This window comes from Biomphalaria glabrata, chromosome 10, assembly GCF_947242115.1.
Source record: "Biomphalaria glabrata chromosome 10, xgBioGlab47.1, whole genome shotgun sequence".
Lineage (NCBI taxonomy): Eukaryota > Metazoa > Mollusca > Gastropoda > Planorbidae > Biomphalaria > Biomphalaria glabrata.
In genome coordinates this window covers 9,637,898-9,657,020 of record NC_074720.1, presented here as the reverse complement: position 1 = coordinate 9,657,020, position 19,123 = coordinate 9,637,898, and the positions used below count along the sequence as shown (strand labels likewise).

The following is a 19,123-nucleotide window of genomic DNA, read 5'->3' as shown; positions in this document are numbered from 1 at the left end:
ACCTAAATTCTGACAAGTCATTGGTTTTCTTTGCTGACTCTGGCAACCCATTCCAAGCTCTAATAGTAACAAAGCTTGGTTCACGTTGGGTTTTTCATTATTATATTTATGGTCATTAGCATTTTTAAAGAATATTTCAACTCCTAAGTTTGACTTTGCAACAATTTCTTGGTGTAATTTTCAGACAGTTTTTATTGAAGACTTTCAACAGTTCACTAATCAGCTGGAAAATTTAACCACAGCGGCATGCAATAGAATAGGTTAGTGAATTTCAATCTAGATTTAAATATTTTAGACAGACTGCTTTTAAGTTATCCTTTTTTAATTTCACAGATGCCATTTCTTTTTCCTCTGAAGGCTTTTACATAAACAAAGAGTATACATTATTTTTGTATTGTTAAACTGAAACACGCACTTGCATCTTTATTTTATGAGGCATGTTCACTGTACAGTTAATCACATCAAACTGTTCTTTGTTTACAGTTTTCTTAACTTTCACTATTCGGTCGACATTGTTTTAAGCAATACAATACACTGAAAGAGACAAAGAAGAGAAAGTGATGTGGAGATGGCAGTGGTGATATAATGTAAAAATTAATCTTTAGAAAATGAAGATATAAAGTTTGGACCAAACGGTCAATGTCAAAACGTTTTTATGAAAGATCGCTGCTGCCAATTAGTACTAAACCAATTCGATCAATAAAATTATGTTATCTTACCCTCGCGTTTTGTAGGAGCTTAGAACATTTGATTCTGAAAGCCTAGAAATGAAAAAAAAAATATCATATACTTTAAAAAAATGTTGGCTTATCAATACTTTGGTACACAGTGTACACCTGAGACCTGCATCTTTGAAGATTCCTCATATAAATTTGAAACCTGTTGTCATTTTACGGTAGTGATACCAATCAAGTCTTTTTGTAAGTATAAAAACTTGAAATTACTATCAAAGCTCTGCTTAGTTTGTTTCTAATTTGGACTTTCTCATTTCATTTTCAGAAATAGTTGCCACAACAGTTGTAACGCCAGATGTATTTGATAGAGGTAAGATTGTGTAGTGATAGAATGCTGTTGTTTTCATTTGAATAAGTCACATTTAGCATGGTGTCCTTAAGTGCACGTTTGAGAACTTCTGCGTTAATCATTTCTATCTCTTTCTTCTCCAGACATCAGTGTTTGTTATAATTACCTGGACCTCGTGCTGGTCATCGATGGCTCCAATAGTATCGGTGAAGCGATCTTCATCAACGCGCTCAACACTATTGCTAAAGGTGAGAACATCCGGTGTGCTCTTGTTTAGACTTCGATTATTGGCTGCTTATCTAGAGAGCTCGAGTTTGAATCCCAACTCGATTTGAGTTGTTTGCTGAGGGCATCAACTCAGCACGCATACCTTCTCCCAGATATCCTCTGTTCCCCCCCCCCCCCTCCAATCGGTCCACAATAGAACGCATTCAGCATGCTTATAGCATGAAAGGTGCACTATATAATATATATATATATATATATTTTAATGTTCTATTTTGAAGAATAAACTCTTCCATTTGCTTTGAACTGCAGAAAAAGTGAACACTAGGTTAGTAAAAAAAAAATGGTCGTATTTAAAACTCGGATATTCATCATAAAGATAAGCAATTAGACAGAAGAGTAACAAGTAAAATAGCAAGTTTACAAAAATATTTAACCATAAGCTTCAAATACAAAAGACAACGTAGTAAAATACTCAGAAATACACAAAGATCAGGGTTCCTTTCTTATTCCAAATGCTGGGACAAATTCTTACAAGTGGTTCTTCTACTATAGTGACATTAGAGGGTAAAACAGGTTTCCTAAATCAACCAGTAAAACAATAATGTTGCAAAGTTTAATTCTTTAATTAACATGCACGACTAGATAAACACATAGAAACGCTTAGGACTTAACTATCTTATTCCTTGAAAACACCTCTGTAATTTAAAAGATTTAATAACATTAGAATAGATTTTATATAGCGCTACATTCACGCGTATAGCCCAGAGCGCTATGGTTCTATCTCATTTGTGGAGCAATGGAATGAAGAGAAGGTTTTCAGTGCTGCCTTTAGTTTCAACTGTCGAGTCTGGTGTAAAATCTCGAGCCCCTTTAAGAGGTAGCCAATACAAACCTCTCGACCACACATCCTACATAGAACATGATTATATTACTTAAATCTATAGTTCTTAATGAATGAACTGGTTATAATAAACTAGATCAACACATGGAATATGGATACTCGTAGGATATAATTATCTTGTGTTTTGTAAGCAGCTCTCTAATTTGGTAGGAAGAAGACAATAAAACTGTACAAGTTTTCATAACAAAGTTGATTAGCAAAATTGATTTTACCTAAGAAAATTTTTTTAACAAAAGTAATGCCATAAAGGATGTCATTCTTAGACTTACTTAGACTAAGGTCCTCCCTCGAAGTTTGGAGCATTGAGTGGCAAGCTGTCTCTACAAAGATCTGTTGCTGGCAGTGTCTGAAGACTCTTACCACCTGGTGTCAACTGCTCTGGGGTCTTCCATGTCATTCAACAAGTTTAATTATACAACATACCGTACTTCACTATTGTAATTGTATATAACCTAACAATAAATGATTTTTTTTTTTATTTTTTTTTTTTTCAGCTGTTAACACTTTAGAATTCGGAGACAACTACACAAGAGTTGGCGTCATTGTCTACGGGGATGCAGTCACTGGAACTTTAAATTTTCAGTCCAACATTAGTGACTTTCAGAGAGGTACGTTGTTGATATTGTCAAGTATAAGCAATAATCTCTTGACCTAATCATCTTCGAATATTTGTAATATTTGTACCAGTCTATCTCTATTCTTCATCTTTTTACAGTCAGTCTTTTCAATAGCACGTCGTTAGGGTTCGATTATTCTTTGAGTACCGCGTTGTTTTAATTAAATACGTCAAAATATAAGTATATATTGTAGTGTCACAGACATGGAAGAGCGAAAGAATGACTATTCAATACTGTGACAACATGGGAACAAGCAATAGAAAAAAAGAATACTTTTAAAATCAAAGCTTATCTAAGGGAAGGAACAGCTGAGTTCCTTTTTCAGACCTTGCGATCTATTGGGGAGATGATGTACAGGTCATCTTTTTATGTGTCCATGGTTAACGTGGGTGTCATGTGGCCACCACAACAACAAACCGACTTTATTTTTCCCCAACTAATGGCAGGTACCCATTAGAGCTGGGTGGACTCAGAGGCACTCAAAGATACTGAAATTTAAAATCCCAGTCTTCACCAGGATTCGAACCCGGGACCCTGGTTTGGAAACCAAGCACTTTACTACTCAGCCACTACGCCTTCTTTCGATTCTATGGGACAATTTATTCTTATTGGATTATTAATAAAAGAGTTTGGAATTCCTGAGTCCTGTTGTTTTATTTGAGAGAAAATGTATCTATTAAAAGTAATACGTGCTAGAGATCTGTTCACTAGAAGTAAAGAGTTTACCTAGAAAGTATTTTGTAAATGGTTTGTGTGTGTATATATATATATAGTTCCACAATCGTGGTTCGATGATGACCACTTTTGTCATCCAGGGGGCTGAGGGCTTTGTACTGGAGCTTTGTGCCTCCTCATGTGGCTGGTGAGACCTACATGAGCCCAGAATGTTCTTAATGTTCGGCTGCAAACTGAGCAGGTTATTGAGAGTTAAAATTCAATGCATTAAAAAAAAACAACTAAAGAAATATAAGATACGATAGAGAAACAAAATCATTTTATTTTTAGATTTTACCTGCTAGATTTATTGCTTTAGCACTAGTGTATTGTAATTCATTTGAGTTGTTTACAAATGTTATCAACAGTTCTTTCTCTTTATGCATGCTACAGAAGTGGTGGCGTTTGAATATCCTGACACACAGACACGAACAGATTTAGGAATCAAAGCGGCTGTTGCAATGCTGAGCTCTAGTATCAGATTTAACGTTTCTAAAGCCATAATGATCATCACAGATGGACAATCTACAATAATGTAGGTTTATTTTACTTCTCGTTTATATCAATGAAACGTAGCTATGTATTTAATCCTAGCTGTGAATCAACAAAGCATACTAGAGTGCACAACAACCAACCAAGTTGTGTGAACTCAGGGGGGTTCTAAATAAATATCCCGAAACTCTAAATCCCAATCTTCGCTAAGATTCGAAACCAAAACCTTTCGGTTCAAAAGCCAAGTGCTATATCACTCGTCAACCGCGCGCCATCATTATTCTTCAGCTTAATTAAAATTCCTTGCCTGCCTGTGTCCCCATATTTAGAAAACAAGAAGGTATACATGCTCAATTAAAAAATATTGGTAAAATAACAGGTCGCATTATTGATGAATATTTTATGTCATTGTTATGTTATGTCCCAGAGATGAGACCAAACATCAAGCAGACGTGGCCAAGAGCAGAGGTATCGACATATGGGGAGTGGGGGTCGGTGACAAAGCCGACATGAATGAGTTGGCAACTCTAACAACTAACGGAGCCCAACAGGTAACCGAATCTTCATCTTTTCATCCATTGTGTTTCGCTCGTTTGGGTTTTTTGGTCCCGCTTAGGTTACTTGCCCTTGTTTCTATGACAACCTTGAGAAAATGATATTGCACACTTAGCAACACGAGAATCGATTAAAAAAAATGACTATTTAGTTTATTAACTGTTGGTAATTATTTTGTTTGGTATCTCGAACAACGAAAAGAAATTTTTCTTGACTGAAGTGGTGGTAACAGCTGAATTAATCCCCTTTGTAAGTCGCCCCTTTAAAAAAGTAAGTTTAAAACAAACAATATATAAATATACAATCCTCTATAATCACACGCAGGCCACTAGCAGAGTGGCTAGTGTATCGGCATGAGCAAGCGTGAGCCATGAGTTCGAACTAAGATCGTTAACCTTTTTCATTAATAAATGCTTTAAAAAGCGATTATGGTTAAATTCACCCAGATATCCCTGTACCACCCCCCCTGAGTTGGGCCAGAATATGGTGCGTCAAATTCTACCACGGCTCATGCATGTGAATGCGCCTGATAGGGCTTACTTTCTCGTTCTCTTGTCCAAGGCCGCATCGTTTCTTTTTCTCTCGCCGAGGTTCGCACCAACATGCACAGTCCGTCTTCGTGCTGTCCGATCTTGAGGTATTTCCTACCATATACTTTCATTGATGTCTGTGGTTCTCATATCTTGCTTGCAGCCATCCCTGTAGGCGAGACTTGGGCCTGGCCGAAACCGTTCGTTAAAGAAGGCATCAACACTGACCTGCAACGTCACAACGTGTGGGCTTTGGAGACCAATAGCTTGTTGCCTTCTCGTACAGACCTGTGACGTTGAGACGAGCTATTGGTCTAAACTGCCCACAGGTTATGACGTTGCAGGTTAGTGTACAGTCCTTTTTAACGAATGGTCTTGGTCTCACTCCGCAAGCTCAGCTAGAGGATGTCATACCGTGCGTATTGGCTAATTTCAAACGTCTTGATTGGTGAGACGACTCCCTCCAGGTCGCAGGAAGCGCCAGTAAAAACTAGTTCTCCTATGCTCTTGATGCATGAATTTTGACCAACTTTCACTACCATCAAGAAGAATGCTCACTAAACAGGCATTTTAGACTTGCATTTTAGTTGCCATTGTCAATTTGGGATTTTTAAGACACGCTTTGGTTGTTTTGCCTTGCTGCAGAAACATTTCTAATTCATTGTATGTCTAAATTTAGGTTGCTTGCAAAAGTTGATCCCAGGTTGGTAAATCGTTGTACCCCGTGATTTCAGATACTTAAGATAAAATAGTTGACAAAATAAATGTTGACTTCTGGTTTCAGGCTTTCAAAATCGGATCTTATGATGATCTTTCTATACGGATGAAAAATCTGACAAGACAAGTGTGTGATGAAACAGGTAAACATGACGCTTTGGGATCAAAACCTGTAATAACGTTTACACAGCAATGCACAAACTACGACCCACATACAGTACCAAGTATTGACGCGCAAGTATTTGGCATCTTAACATTGGTGTCAGAAATGTAAATGTCTTCCTTGCCGTAATAAGTTGTGCACAAAAGGGTTAATAGATCTGTCTGTTAAGACTTAAACAAGAAGAAAACAAAACAAATGAAGTATAACGTTAGGATATATCAACGTTGCGACATGTCCACGAAACAGTAATAAGAGTGACATATAGACTAAGCAGTTTGATATGAAGTGATAGATCTAGCACACATAATAACTTTACACAACAAGTAAATAACAAAATTGATTCCTATGCGAGCATTTCTTGATACACATAGATATCTAAATTTTATACTTTAATATGAAACGATATTTTTATCTACTCAGAATTATTGTCATTTTTTGTTTTCCTTACAGTTGTTCTTCCTACATACGAGCCACCAACAACACCATCCCCGACAACACCTACAACAACTACTGCATCTACAACTACAATTACGACTACCACAACACCTACAACAACACCAACCACTACCACGACAACGCCAACCACTACCACGACAATGCCAACCACTACCACGACAACGCCAACCACTACCACTACAACGCCAACCACTACCACTACAACTCCAACAACTACGACCACAACAACAACCACAACTACTACAACACCAACGACTACCACAACGCCAACAACTACCACTACTACACCATCCACAACTACTACAACGACAACCACCACAACACCAACTACTACCACAACAACACCAACCACTACCACAACAACACAAACCACTTCCACAACAACACCAACCACTACCACAACAACACCAACTACTACCACAACAACACCAACCACTACCACAACACCAACCACTACCACAACAACACCAACCACTACCACAACAACAACAACCACTACCACAACAACACCCACCACTACCACAACAACACCCACCACAACTACTACAACACCAACCACAACTACCACCAAACCAACAACGACTACAACAACGCCAACAACTACCACGACAACGCCAACCACTACCACGACAACGCCAACCACTACCACGACAATGCCAACCACGACAACCACAACGCCAACCACTACAACACCAACCACAACTACCACCACGACAGCTACGACAAGAACAACCACTACGACACCATCCACTACGACCACAGCGTCAACCACCACAACAACAGCTCCCACCACCACCTTAACTACAACAGTGGCATTAACTACAACAGCCATTATTAAAAGACCTGCTGGGCCCCCAATTAAAGGTAAGATCATAAAGCATGTGAAAAAAGCTAATATAGAATAGAAAGTTACATAGCACGTTGTAATGGTCAAATTAAATTATTGTATATTGAATATTGAATGCTGTATCATGTTTTGATATTATAAACAATATTTTCGTACACTATTCTGTGTTTTAGACCCGTGTGAAGGAGGCGCATTTATCAATGACGTTGCTCATCTTCCTTATCCTGATGATTGTTCCAAGGTAAGGTTTTAGTTTTACCTTTACCTTTACCTATCCCTTAGTCTGTTAGACCGTTGAGGCACCAGGCATGATTTGTCGACGTCTTTCTCCATTCCTGTCTCTTGTCTTAGAACCTTTTTCAATGGCAGGCCCTTCCATTCTTTTATGATGACTTCCCATCGCTTTTTAAGTCTGACTCTTCTTCTTTTTCCTGGTACTGTTCCCTGAAGGAAGGTCTTTGCGAACCCCGAAGACCTGATAATATGGCCATAGATTTTTAGCTTGCGTTTTTTTTTTACGATAGTTAGCAGGTCATCATGGGTTTCAATCGCTGCAGTAACCCTGTCTGTAATCTCTTAGTTTGTGAAGCGGTCTTTAAATGTGATATCTAGGATCCTTCTGTGGCATCTAAATTCCATTGCTAGGATCCTCATCTATAGCTTGTCAAGATTAAAGACTAAAGTTGCGAATTGAACTGGGGAAAACTATAAACTTATTTGTTGAGAAAAATGATTCATTCGACAGATTCGACATTTGTAAATACTATTAGTATTAGTATGTTTTGTAAAACTGTTTCATTGCTGTTCAGTCACAGCTAAATCGTGTTGCGTTTCGGTTTTTGGCGAGTCTCTCCAACTGTTCTCACATCTTGCCCATCTTCTTGACATCGGCTTCAGAATCTCGGCGTCATGTAGTTTTTGGCAATCCTTTCTTTCTTTGACTTCTTTTCGGGACTTTCCGATGAGAGTATGTCTTCTGGTGTTGGATGCAGGCTTGCGAATGAGGTGTGGCGGCTTACCCATCGTCAGCGTCTCTGAAATGATTTCTTTTCCAATGGACTGCTGCTTTGTTTTGTTCTTAGCCACAGAAATTTTAGTCAATTTTCAAAATTTTATAAACAAAACAGCATAGAAAGTATCAGCTAAAAGTCACTTAAATATTTTTACCCGGGATTCACGTTGTCGTAACTTGTGTTGTTTTCATTTCTTGCAGGTGATTCAGTGCTATCACAACCCTCGCACCAACAAAACCTTGATGGTCATTAGACGATGTCCTCTAGGACAGTTTTGGGACCAAGAGACCTTAGACTGTGCCCCAAGCTGGAAAGTTAGCTGCCCGTTCGGTAAAAAAAAATATCTTTTTTTTTTTTTTTATATTTATTTTTCAATCTTTTTATTAAGGCAGCATGAAGATAAAAAATAGAGACCTATCCAGACCTTGCAATCTAAAGGGCAGATAACGTAAAGGTCATCTGTTTCTGTGTGACCTATTGTTAACGAGGCTGTCATGTGCACAACGACCTTTATTTTTCCCCATTTAATGTCAGGTCCCCATTAGAGCTGGGTGGAATCAAAGGCGCACTAAAGATCCCGAAATTTAAAATCCCAGTGTTCATCAGGATTCGAACCCGTGGCCCCTCGGTTCAGACAGCAAGCGCTTTACCACTTAGTCACCGCTTTACCACTTAGCCACTGTGCCTTAAAAAATAAATAGGCAATCCAATAAAATGTATCTTTGACATTCCCAGTTTAGCATGGCGGAAAAGATCTTTAAGCGTATCAGGCAGTTTATAATATTCGTGTCTAAATATTTAGTTTATTTAAAATTTACTTATATTTTAGTTAGATAGATTAACTGTAAATTAGTTGATGCTTCAATATTTTACAGATAAATGCCAAAAGACTTGTAAGTTGGATCCCCTCTGGGACTACTCTATAGCAGAGGAACATGGGGCAATGACCTACCAAATGGTCGGAAGCCGGAGAGGCTACTACGCTTGCCACGAAGGGAAATCATTCCCCAAATGCTGCCCGCGAAACTTTGTCTATGTCAGGGGCGTAGGTTGTCAGCTGAGTTACGGGGCATGTGAGAAGTGTGGGCCCGAGGACACGTGCAGTAATGGAGTCAGTAAGTAGGGCATGAAGGCTAATTAACAGACCGGTCATTAGCACACCGTGTTTCTAGAGTCACACATTTAGAGAGGTGGCCTTAGAGTCACACCCATAGAGCCACTCCCTTAGAGTTTTGCCTTAGAGCCACTCCCTTAGAGCCATGTCCCAAGAGCCACGGCTTAGAGGCGCGCACTTAGAGGCACGCCCTTAGAGACACTGTTATAGACACCCTTAGAACCACGCTCTTAGAGTTACACCCTCAGAGCCTAGGCCTTAGAGCCACACCCTTAGAACCACGCTCTTAGAGCTACGCACTTAAAGCCATGGCCTTAGAGCCATTAATGTGAAAGCAAATACAAATTTAATTTTGTTACTGCATTTTTAGTTACTCCTAAAGGAAAATTAATGTAAAGAAAATGCAATATGACCTAAGATCATATGCAAAATCACCTCCACCATCATCTTCATCAGCTAGTTAGTCCTTTGAACCATCGGGGCACCTCATATGTACTATGAATCCATCTAGACCCACCGCAAAAGTCTACTATGCTCATTCAGTCCTCAGCTGGTTAAGAGGGTAGGGTGGCAAACGGAATTTCTATATTGTCAGAAAGGGAGGGGGTGCCACCATTCAAAGATTGAGCATGGCATACACACTTTGAATTATACATTATAAAATCACGTTATCTTTTTTCTCATCAGCTTTGTGTGAGAAAGTCCCAGTGTGGGAGAACCAAAGGACGTACCAGGTGTTGACCCAGGTCATAGGTCACTTCCCAGTGTCCTGCATCTACGCTGATTTTAACATAGTAGACTGCGGCTGTAACGTGAGGACCTTAAGTGAGCAACTCCAGAACACGCCAAGTAAGTAACAATAGAGAATGTTAAGTAACAAGAGAGAATGTTCAGTAACAAAGAGAATTCTAAGTAACAAGAGAATGTTAAGAAACAAAGAGAATGTTAAGTAACAAGAGAGAAGTCTAAGTAACAAAGGGAAGGTTCAGTAACAAAGAGAACGTTAAGTAAGAAAGAGAAGGTTCAGTAACAAAGGGAATGTTCAGTAACAAAGAGAATGCTAAATATCAAGAGAATGTTAAGGAACAAGAGAGAATGTTAAGGAACAAGAGAGAATATTGGGTAACTACCTGATGCCTTTTAATCGCTCTAATTGTTTAGTGTTTTGAAGATGTAGATGCTAATTTTCAATAAAATACAAGAAAATGCTGTTTACAAGATTACTATTCGTTTTAACTTATGTCTAATCTATAATGCATGCTAAATAGATTTTTTTCTCTTAAAAAAAATAGTTAACATTTGTTCTTGTGTATAGTACTTAATATAACAGAACTTACATAACTTAACAATACAAATATAAAAACAAAATTTTTTGACAAAAAATCTACAACCGTTTGTATAAATATGTTAAAAATATGGAAAACGGATGCCTTCCTTAATAGAGAGCCCCAAGTCTTTGAGTGTTTAATAGTTAATAGTTGTAAAAGTGGTGTAATTTTATGGAAAAAACTGCTTGCATAAGTGATTTAAAAATGAGATTTTTCGCTTTCAGAAAAGAAAAAAGTTGCCGTTGCATCAGAACTTTGAATGGTCTAAAATATTGTGATGTCGGATTTTCAATATCTTTTCTAGTTTACGAGATCTACACGGGACGGACGGACAGACGAACAGACATTTCACACAAAACTAATAGCGTCTTTTCCCCTTCCGTGGCCGCTAAAAATGGTATTTTTATTTCATTTGATCAAGGAGATGTCACGGGAAGACGTAGCCGGGAGACGTAGCAGGGGAGACGTAGCAGGGGAGACGTAGGCGGGAGACGTAGCAGGGGAGACGTAGCAGGGGAGACGTAGCAGGGGAGACTAGCAGGGGAGACGTAGTCGGGGAGACGTAGCAGGGGAGACGTAGCAGGGGAGACGTGGCAGGGCGTAACGAGGGTGTCTTGTAGCCAGCACAACGACCAACCGCCTTTATTTTTCCCCAACTAATGTCAGGTATCCATTAGAGTTGGGTGGACTCAGAGGCGCCCAAAAAACCCGAAATTATAATCCCGAAAGCGAGGCGCTTTATTGCTCTGCGGCCTCGCCAGATATTTGTATTTTAACACAAACAGTGTCGGTCTAAGAGGCATTTCCGATTTTTTCATATGTTAAATAGTTTCATTAAGCGAAGTCTTGTTGAATGACTTTGAACTAAATTACAACATTGTCTACAACTTTACAGCTTGCTCACCTTACTTCCAGAGCAACACAACTTCAAACTGTACAGATCAGATCATTGAAGTGCCTGTTATACGAAGACAGTCTGAAACAAGTCCAGTGACTCTCAAATTTTCGTAAGTCCCAATACAGAAAACTATAAACACTTGGTACTCCAATCTACGTTTGAGTAGTCTCTAAATAAATAAATCCCACGTGGCAATACACAGTCTCACTGCTTGTATAAAAATATCAAGGTCTGTCTCCAAAAAAAGTAAAGTACCTTCTTTCAGTTGTCTCTAAATAAATAAATCCCACGTGACAATACACAGTCTCACTGCTTGTACACAAATATCAAGGTCTTTCTCCAAAAAAAGTAAAGTGCCTTTTTTTAGACCTTACTATTATAGGGCAGATGATGTCAAGATCACCTGTTTCTATGTCCGCTGGATAAAGAGGATGTCAAGTGGCCAGCACAACGAACGGCCGCGTTTATTTTAAGCACTAAAGTCAGGTACCTTGTAGAGTAATGTAGAGTATGGTGGACACAAGGGCTTTCTAAAAATCCCAAATCTCAGTCTTCTCCATAAGCCACCAAGTGTTTCTACATAACTACATTAAGTATTACATTCCTCTTGGTCGTGTGGTGTGCAATCTTGACTACCGTTTAGTAGATATTTTGTAAGCTGAATTTCCCTTATCATTACTCCCCGAGGGACACGAAGAAACATCCGAAATATGTGAAACAAAACAAGTTTTCATGGTTAAGAATATGATTTTCACATATATATTTCTGGTATTATTTATTAAATTTTCTTGTAAATCTTTATCAATAATAAAAAAAAAATAATTTCTGACGCATTGTGATAAATGATTGTTTTTTTTTTAAATATATATTTTTACTTGTCTAACCCCGTCTAAATATTGAGTCTGTCACAAAATGGCCTCTAAATGTGAATATTATCTCGTGCTTATTAATAGTAATTAACAAGATCAGATGTGAACATTGGCGACACCTTTGATATAGCACTTTCGCACATTCCTCGTCCCATATGCTAGGACAAATTTTTACAAATACTCCTTCTTCCCTAGTGCTATTAGAGCATGGAATGGGTTGCCTGAGCTAGCCAGGAAAACCAGTGACTTGGCAGAATTTAAGTCATTGGTTAATATGCATGACTAAATGCCTGACGTGTAGGACGTAATCATCTTCTCTTTTGAAGTAACGTCTGTATTATATAAGATAAGATGAGAAGATTTGTTCATTTCGTTTTGTTAATCGAGCGTTTTGGTTTATAAACATGTCATTTAGCGTGTTAGTTATAATAATTTTCTTGTCATTGAATCATCTTTTTTGTCTTCTTATCTTGCCCAGATTGAGCCTCTCTTCGCCACATTTTCGCATCGTGTCTGCCCCAGAGTCCAAATGTCATGATGACTTTACTCTGAAAATCTGGGGAGACGAAGAGACAATTAACGTCGTTGTCGGCAACAAGCGAGACAGAGACAGGGGTCTCTCTAAGGCAACTGTCTTGTGGCAGGTACGTGCTATACAGTACTCCGAAATACTGACAAACATCGCTGTAATTTATCAGTGTTGAAGTAGTCTATTTGGTGATACGAAGTCATCTTGATTTTCATTTTTTTATCATTTTGATAATTTTGTGGCTGTCAAGTAACGAGCTTGACGGTTAGTTGCATTGTCTAACTAGCTTTCAAAAATCAAAATATTTGTTTGTTCTTCTTTGTTTGATGCCATAAAGATGCTGTTCTCTCTTGTTTATGGGAATTTATGCTTATAATGTATATACTCATTATAGGATGTATAGAGGTCACATCATGTTAATTTGTCGCAAGGGAAGGTTAGAGTGTCGTTGTCTTTTGTTTATCAAAGCTGATTTTCTCTTTTTCATTGTATTGACATGTAAGGAAGGGCAAATTCTAATATGCAAATTAAAGCTACATTTTTTTGTGGATCCTCAACCTAATATTACTATCCCCAAATCATCAATCCTCAAAGATTAGTTATACCAATAAATGATGACTTTCAGCATTATTTAGAGTTTCTGCCTATTGCCCAAAGTCCATCGAAAATTCCGTCATTTCATAATAGATAACAATCGTAGAGGATATGATCTATATACCATACAGAAGTGGTATGCAATGGGGCATTGTCACTCCTGGTGGGTAACTATAAATGTCTAGCTATTCGCTGTATTTGGTGTTCAGATTGTAGGGAATGTTAATGCTGTTTTTTTTTTGTGTGTGTGAACTTTTTAGCGCCGTAAAGATCCCTTTTTTAACCTCTTTCGATTGTAGCAAAAACTTATTTTCATTTTACAGTTGGCAACAGTGATCTTTGAATATAGAGTTCTTCACATTGGTTAGAATCGAAAATTTATCATCTAAATCTTGAAGAAAGTAATGTAAACTCCTATGGTTAATGGATCACTGTAATGTTGGCTCGGTAACACTCTCGAAGGACTTAGATTTGGCCAATATTGATAATTAATTGAACTACTAAGGCCCTTCTGACATATATACCTATAGATGTAATGACAGTGAAGTTATTACATATGGTATAATTTCGCAATTGGTTACAGAGTTGAATGAGGTCGCTAGTATGAAGACTGTACATCTTGTTGCTCTTCTGGAGACTTGCTGTATTCGTCTTTTTATGTTGTTTATTTGAAAATATAAATAATTAGACCACTTATTGCAATACTTCAACTGCATTCGATAATGCTGTATTGATATGCTATCGTTTTATTCCGTGTCTTAAAATGTGGAGCAGGGCAATTTTTGGAAAGGGATATAATTATCGTTTAATTGTTAGTTATCGCTGTAACGATATTTACCTCCCATGCTTTTCACATATTTTTTTTATTGTACCTATTTCATAAGAAATCAATCATGCAATAACAGCTGTGCACTAGAACTTTATCTTTTTTTCTTTTATTCCAGCATTTGTATAAGTCGTAATCATTGTTTTGTTTTATAATCTTTTCTGTTGTTTTAGACTGCAACAGGTGATGTGAGTCTAGTGATTGTATTCCACAATGGGTTGATGACTCTCGGAGTGACACAAGACAGTTACGAGGTTGTCACTACAGTTGAAGGTAATATTGAGACTTTGTTCAACATAATAATAAGGCTTGTCATCGAATCCGAAGCTTAATGAGAAATGAAATATTTCCCGAAACTGTGTAACCCGGTGACTGAGTGGTAAAACGCATGGCGTCCAAACCGAGGGTTCTGGGTTCAAATCCTTATGAGGAATGGGATTTTGAATTTCGGGATTTCAGGGCACCTCTCAGTCCAATCATTTTAGTTTAATGTGTTCTAATGTGTACCTGCCATTAGTTGGTGAAAGTAAAGGTGGTTCGTCGTTGTGCTGGCCACATGACACCTTTGTTAACCTTGCGCCAAAGAAACGCAAAATCTTTATATCATATGCCCCATAGATCGCAAAGGTCTGAAAGGGAAACCTCACTTAATGTAGTCCCAGCCATATTTTGCTAGTAATTTGCTACATACAGCGCATGCTTAACCACCGTTAGATATCCTTCAGAGACGCTGGAGATGGAAAGGTCATACCCTTCGCAAGCCTGCATCCAACATAACAAGGCAAGCCCTAAGGAAAGAGGAAGAGGGGACGGCCCAGGAATACATGGCTCCGCGATCTGGAAGCAGATGCCAAGCAGATGGGCAAGACATTGGAGAGACTCGCCCAGAACCAAGATGCCTGGAGAAAGCCAGTTGGTGGCCTATGCCCCAGAAGGGACCACAGGCAGAGATGAAATGATGATAACCACCGTTGGTGCGGCCTTCGGCGAGTCTGGAGTGTCCGTATCCACCGGAAGTGAACGCAAAACTAAACTTCGAGTTTAACCCCGAGTCTAACCCCCCCCCCCCCTCCGTCAGACAGAACGGCGTAAGTGAGGTGTGCGCCGTTTATTTAGGACGGTAGAAGGGAGCTCTTTTTCGCTTTTGCTGGCCTCAGGGGTTCGAAGTGGTATGTACAACTCTATACGACAATTTCAAATGGCATAACCATTGTCCGCTGGTGGTTGATTTCAATTGTCTTTTCGCCATCTACGTCTGTCCTGGGCAGCGGATTTTCGTTTGGTCTCAAAATTGTATTCCATCTGTAAGTGACCTCCAGCTGTCTCGCTCTGAAGCCGCCTGCAACCAGGCGCTCTCTTCTGTCAGTTAAAGCAAATTGGCGCCTAAGGAACGAACGCATTCCAAAACATTATAACACGTACATTAACCCTGAAACAGAACATGTCATTGGATTTCATAATAGTTCATCCTAATTAAACATCAGGAGATGTCATCTTTTTGTTTTCCAATAACTTTTAATAAAATTTTACACATTTTAAACATATTTTTTTTTACGAAGAGATTTTATTTTCAGCTGAAGATGGTTTTTTATTTTTAACAGTTACAATATTTATATATATATTTATAATATTTATAATTGATAGTTTTTGGCAAAAATGGAAAATAAAATCAAAATAGTGAGAAAAACGTAACTATTGATAATTTGTTTCAGTGTTTTAAAGCGAAACTCTAATTTGTGATTTTTCTTTTTTAGCGCCTCTGGAAGGTAAATGTCAGGATTGCGTGCATCGTTTTATGATGTCCTCAAAGTTCCAAGATACATGTCCGTTAACTAAGGTAATAAAAATATTATATGTATGCACTATGGCTGTAAATTATATTTAATGAATAAGCACATAACTCTTCTGCTAGTTTCTAACTGACGAAATCAGCTGTTTATTAGGAGGACATGCTGAGCAGCAACAACATTCAACAAGGGACATTTTTCCTAGATATTAAGTAGCATTACCTATATGATATCTATATAATATATACCTATATAATAGTGGTCATAAGGGGAACAACAGCCTTTCAAAAAAAGATAGTGTCATATAGAAAATTCCATAGATGCTCATGCAAAATAGTCAAATTGAATCCAGTGAATGGTATTGTCATGTTTAGCTGAATAGGTTAAATTCTTTCTCTCTTCCATGTGCTCGGCTTCTGAACCTGGTGTCCTGGGTTCGAATCTCAGTGAAGACTGGGATTTTGGATTTCGGAATTTTTAGGGCGCTCCTGAGTCCACCCAGCTCTAATGGGTACCTGACTAATATCGGGGAAATAAAAGGCGGTTGGTGGTTGTGCTGGCCACATAACACCTTGCTTGTTAACCATTGCCCCATAGATCGCAAGGTCTGAAAGGAAAGCTTAACTGTTATCTCTTTCTCTATTACCTTCTTCTCTATTACCTTCTTCTCTATTACCTTCTTCTCTATTACCTCCTAGTCTATTACCTCTTGCTCTATTACATCCTAGTCTATTAACACTTGCTCTATTACCACCTTTTCTATTACCTCCTAGTCTATTAACTCCTGCTCTGTTACCACCTGCCCTATAACCTCCTGCTCTATTACCTCCTGCTCTATTACCACCTGCTCTATTACCTCCTGCTCTATTACCTCCTGTTCTATTACCTCCTGCTCTATTACCTCCTGCTCTATTACCTCATGTTCTATTACCACCTGCTCTATTACCTCCTGCTCTATTACCACCTGCTCTATTACCTCCTGCTCTATTACCACCTGCTCTATTACCTCCTGCTCTATTACCTCCTGCTCTATTACCTCATGTTCTATTACCTCCTGCTCTATTACCTCCTGTTCTATTACCACCTGCTCTATTACCACCTGCTCTATTACCTCATGTTCTATTACCTCCTCCTCTATTACCTCCTGTTCTATTACCACCTGCTCTATTACCACCTGCTCTATTACCTCCTGCTCTATTACCTCCTGCTCTATTACCTCCCTCTCTATTACCTCCTAATCTATTACCTCCCTCTCTATTACCTCCTAATCTATTACCTCCTGTTCTATTACCACCTGCTCTATTACCTCCTGCTTTATTACCTCCTGTTCTATTACCTCCTGCTCTATTACCACCTGTTCTATTACCTCCTGTTCTAGTACCTCCTGCTTTATTACCTCCTGTTCTATTACCTCTTGCTCTATTACCTCCTGTTCTAGTACCTCCTGCTTTATTACCTCCTGTTCTATTTTCTCCTGTTCTATTACCACCTGTTCTATTACCACCTGTTCAATTACCTCCCTCTCTATTACCTCCTGTTCTATTTCCTCCTGTTCTATTACCACCTGCTCTATTACCTCCTGTTCTATTACCTCCTGTTCTATTACCACCTGCTCTATTACCACCTGTTCTATTACCACCTGTTCTATTACCTCCCTCTCTATTACCTCCTGTTCTATTACCTCCTGTTCTATTACCACCTGCTCTATTACCACCTGTTCTATTACCACCTGCTCTATTACCTCCTGTTCTATTTTCTCCTGCTCTATTACCTCCTGCTCTATTACCACCTGTTCTATTACCTCCCTCTCTTTTACCTCCTGTTCTATTACCTCCTGTTCTATTACCACCTGCTCTATTACCACCTGTTCTATTACCTCCTGTTCTATTACCACCTGCTCTATTACCTCCTGTTCTATTACCACCTGCTCTATTACCTCCTGTTCTAGTACCTCCTGCTTTATTACCTCCTGTTCTATTACCTCCTGCTCTATTACCACCTGTTCTATTACCTCCCTCTCTATTACCTCCTGTTCTATTACCTCCTGTTCTATTACCACCTGCTCTATTACCTCCTGTTCTAGTACCTCCTGCTTTATTACCCCCTGCTCTATTACCTCCTGCTCTATTACCACCTGTTCTATTACCTCCCTCTCTATTACCTCCTGCTCTATTACCTCCTGTTCTATTACCACCTGCTCTATTACCACCTGCTCTATTACCTCCTGCTCTATTACCTCCTGTTCTATTACCACCTGCTCTATTACCTCCTGCTCTATTACCACCTGCTCTATTACCTCCTAGTCTATTACCTCCTGCTCTATTACCTCCTGCTCTATTACCTCCTGCTCTATTACCACCTGCTCTGTTACCTCCTGCTCTTTTGTATTACACACAGACTTTCTTGTTTCTCTTTCAGATACAGCTTTTCGACTGTCTTCATTATTTCAACAATATCTACACACCAAGTTAAAGGTGATACATGATGTAGCATTGAAAATGTTGGAATGTGTTAGAAAAACAATAAAAAGAAAATACTATTTTATACTATTGTTTACTTTTATCTATAAATGTTGTTTTTCAATAATATTTTCGAACCCATGTGTTGTTTTTTTTCTGTTATAAGCTGCTGTGTTCTGTAATAATGTATTTTAACAACATGTAAAAAACATGATGCTGTCGGAATATACTAAAATGTTAAAAGTAATCTACTCTATCGATTGATAAATAGTCTCCTTGTTTGTGATGCCATCTGTTTTTGAATGTTTATTAAGTTTATTACATCATTGGTGGTTCCTCTCTCAGACCTTGCGACCTATAGAGCTGATGATGTTAATAATGTAAACTGTTTCATGTGGCCAGCACATTCGTCTTTATTGTTCCCCAACTAATGTCGGGTACTCATTAGAACTGGGTCAACTCA

General features: G+C 38.5%; 1 protein-coding gene across 2 annotated transcripts in view; it reads left to right on the top strand.

The window, feature by feature from the left end:
• Window positions 1-18,745, top strand: part of LOC106059515 (collagen alpha-6(VI) chain-like) — a 66,562-nt gene extending 47,817 nt beyond the window's left edge. For both annotated transcript variants that reach the window (XM_056044097.1, XM_056044096.1), the window contains 17 exons: window positions 185-260; window positions 1,000-1,044; window positions 1,167-1,271; window positions 2,647-2,760; window positions 3,877-4,018; window positions 4,403-4,526; window positions 5,845-5,920; window positions 6,391-7,260; window positions 7,417-7,484; window positions 8,457-8,586; window positions 9,132-9,371; window positions 10,058-10,219; window positions 11,594-11,705; window positions 12,944-13,109; window positions 14,588-14,687; window positions 16,169-16,251; window positions 18,620-18,745. In XM_056044097.1, coding sequence (XP_055900072.1) covers window positions 185-260; window positions 1,000-1,044; window positions 1,167-1,271; window positions 2,647-2,760; window positions 3,877-4,018; window positions 4,403-4,526; window positions 5,845-5,920; window positions 6,391-7,260; window positions 7,417-7,484; window positions 8,457-8,586; window positions 9,132-9,371; window positions 10,058-10,219; window positions 11,594-11,705; window positions 12,944-13,109; window positions 14,588-14,687; window positions 16,169-16,251; window positions 18,620-18,673 — 2,667 coding nt within the window. In that variant the 3' untranslated portion in view covers window positions 18,674-18,745. The remainder of the gene's footprint in view (window positions 1-184; window positions 261-999; window positions 1,045-1,166; window positions 1,272-2,646; window positions 2,761-3,876; window positions 4,019-4,402; window positions 4,527-5,844; window positions 5,921-6,390; window positions 7,261-7,416; window positions 7,485-8,456; window positions 8,587-9,131; window positions 9,372-10,057; window positions 10,220-11,593; window positions 11,706-12,943; window positions 13,110-14,587; window positions 14,688-16,168; window positions 16,252-18,619) is intronic.
• Window positions 18,746-19,123: the final 378 nt, after the last annotated feature.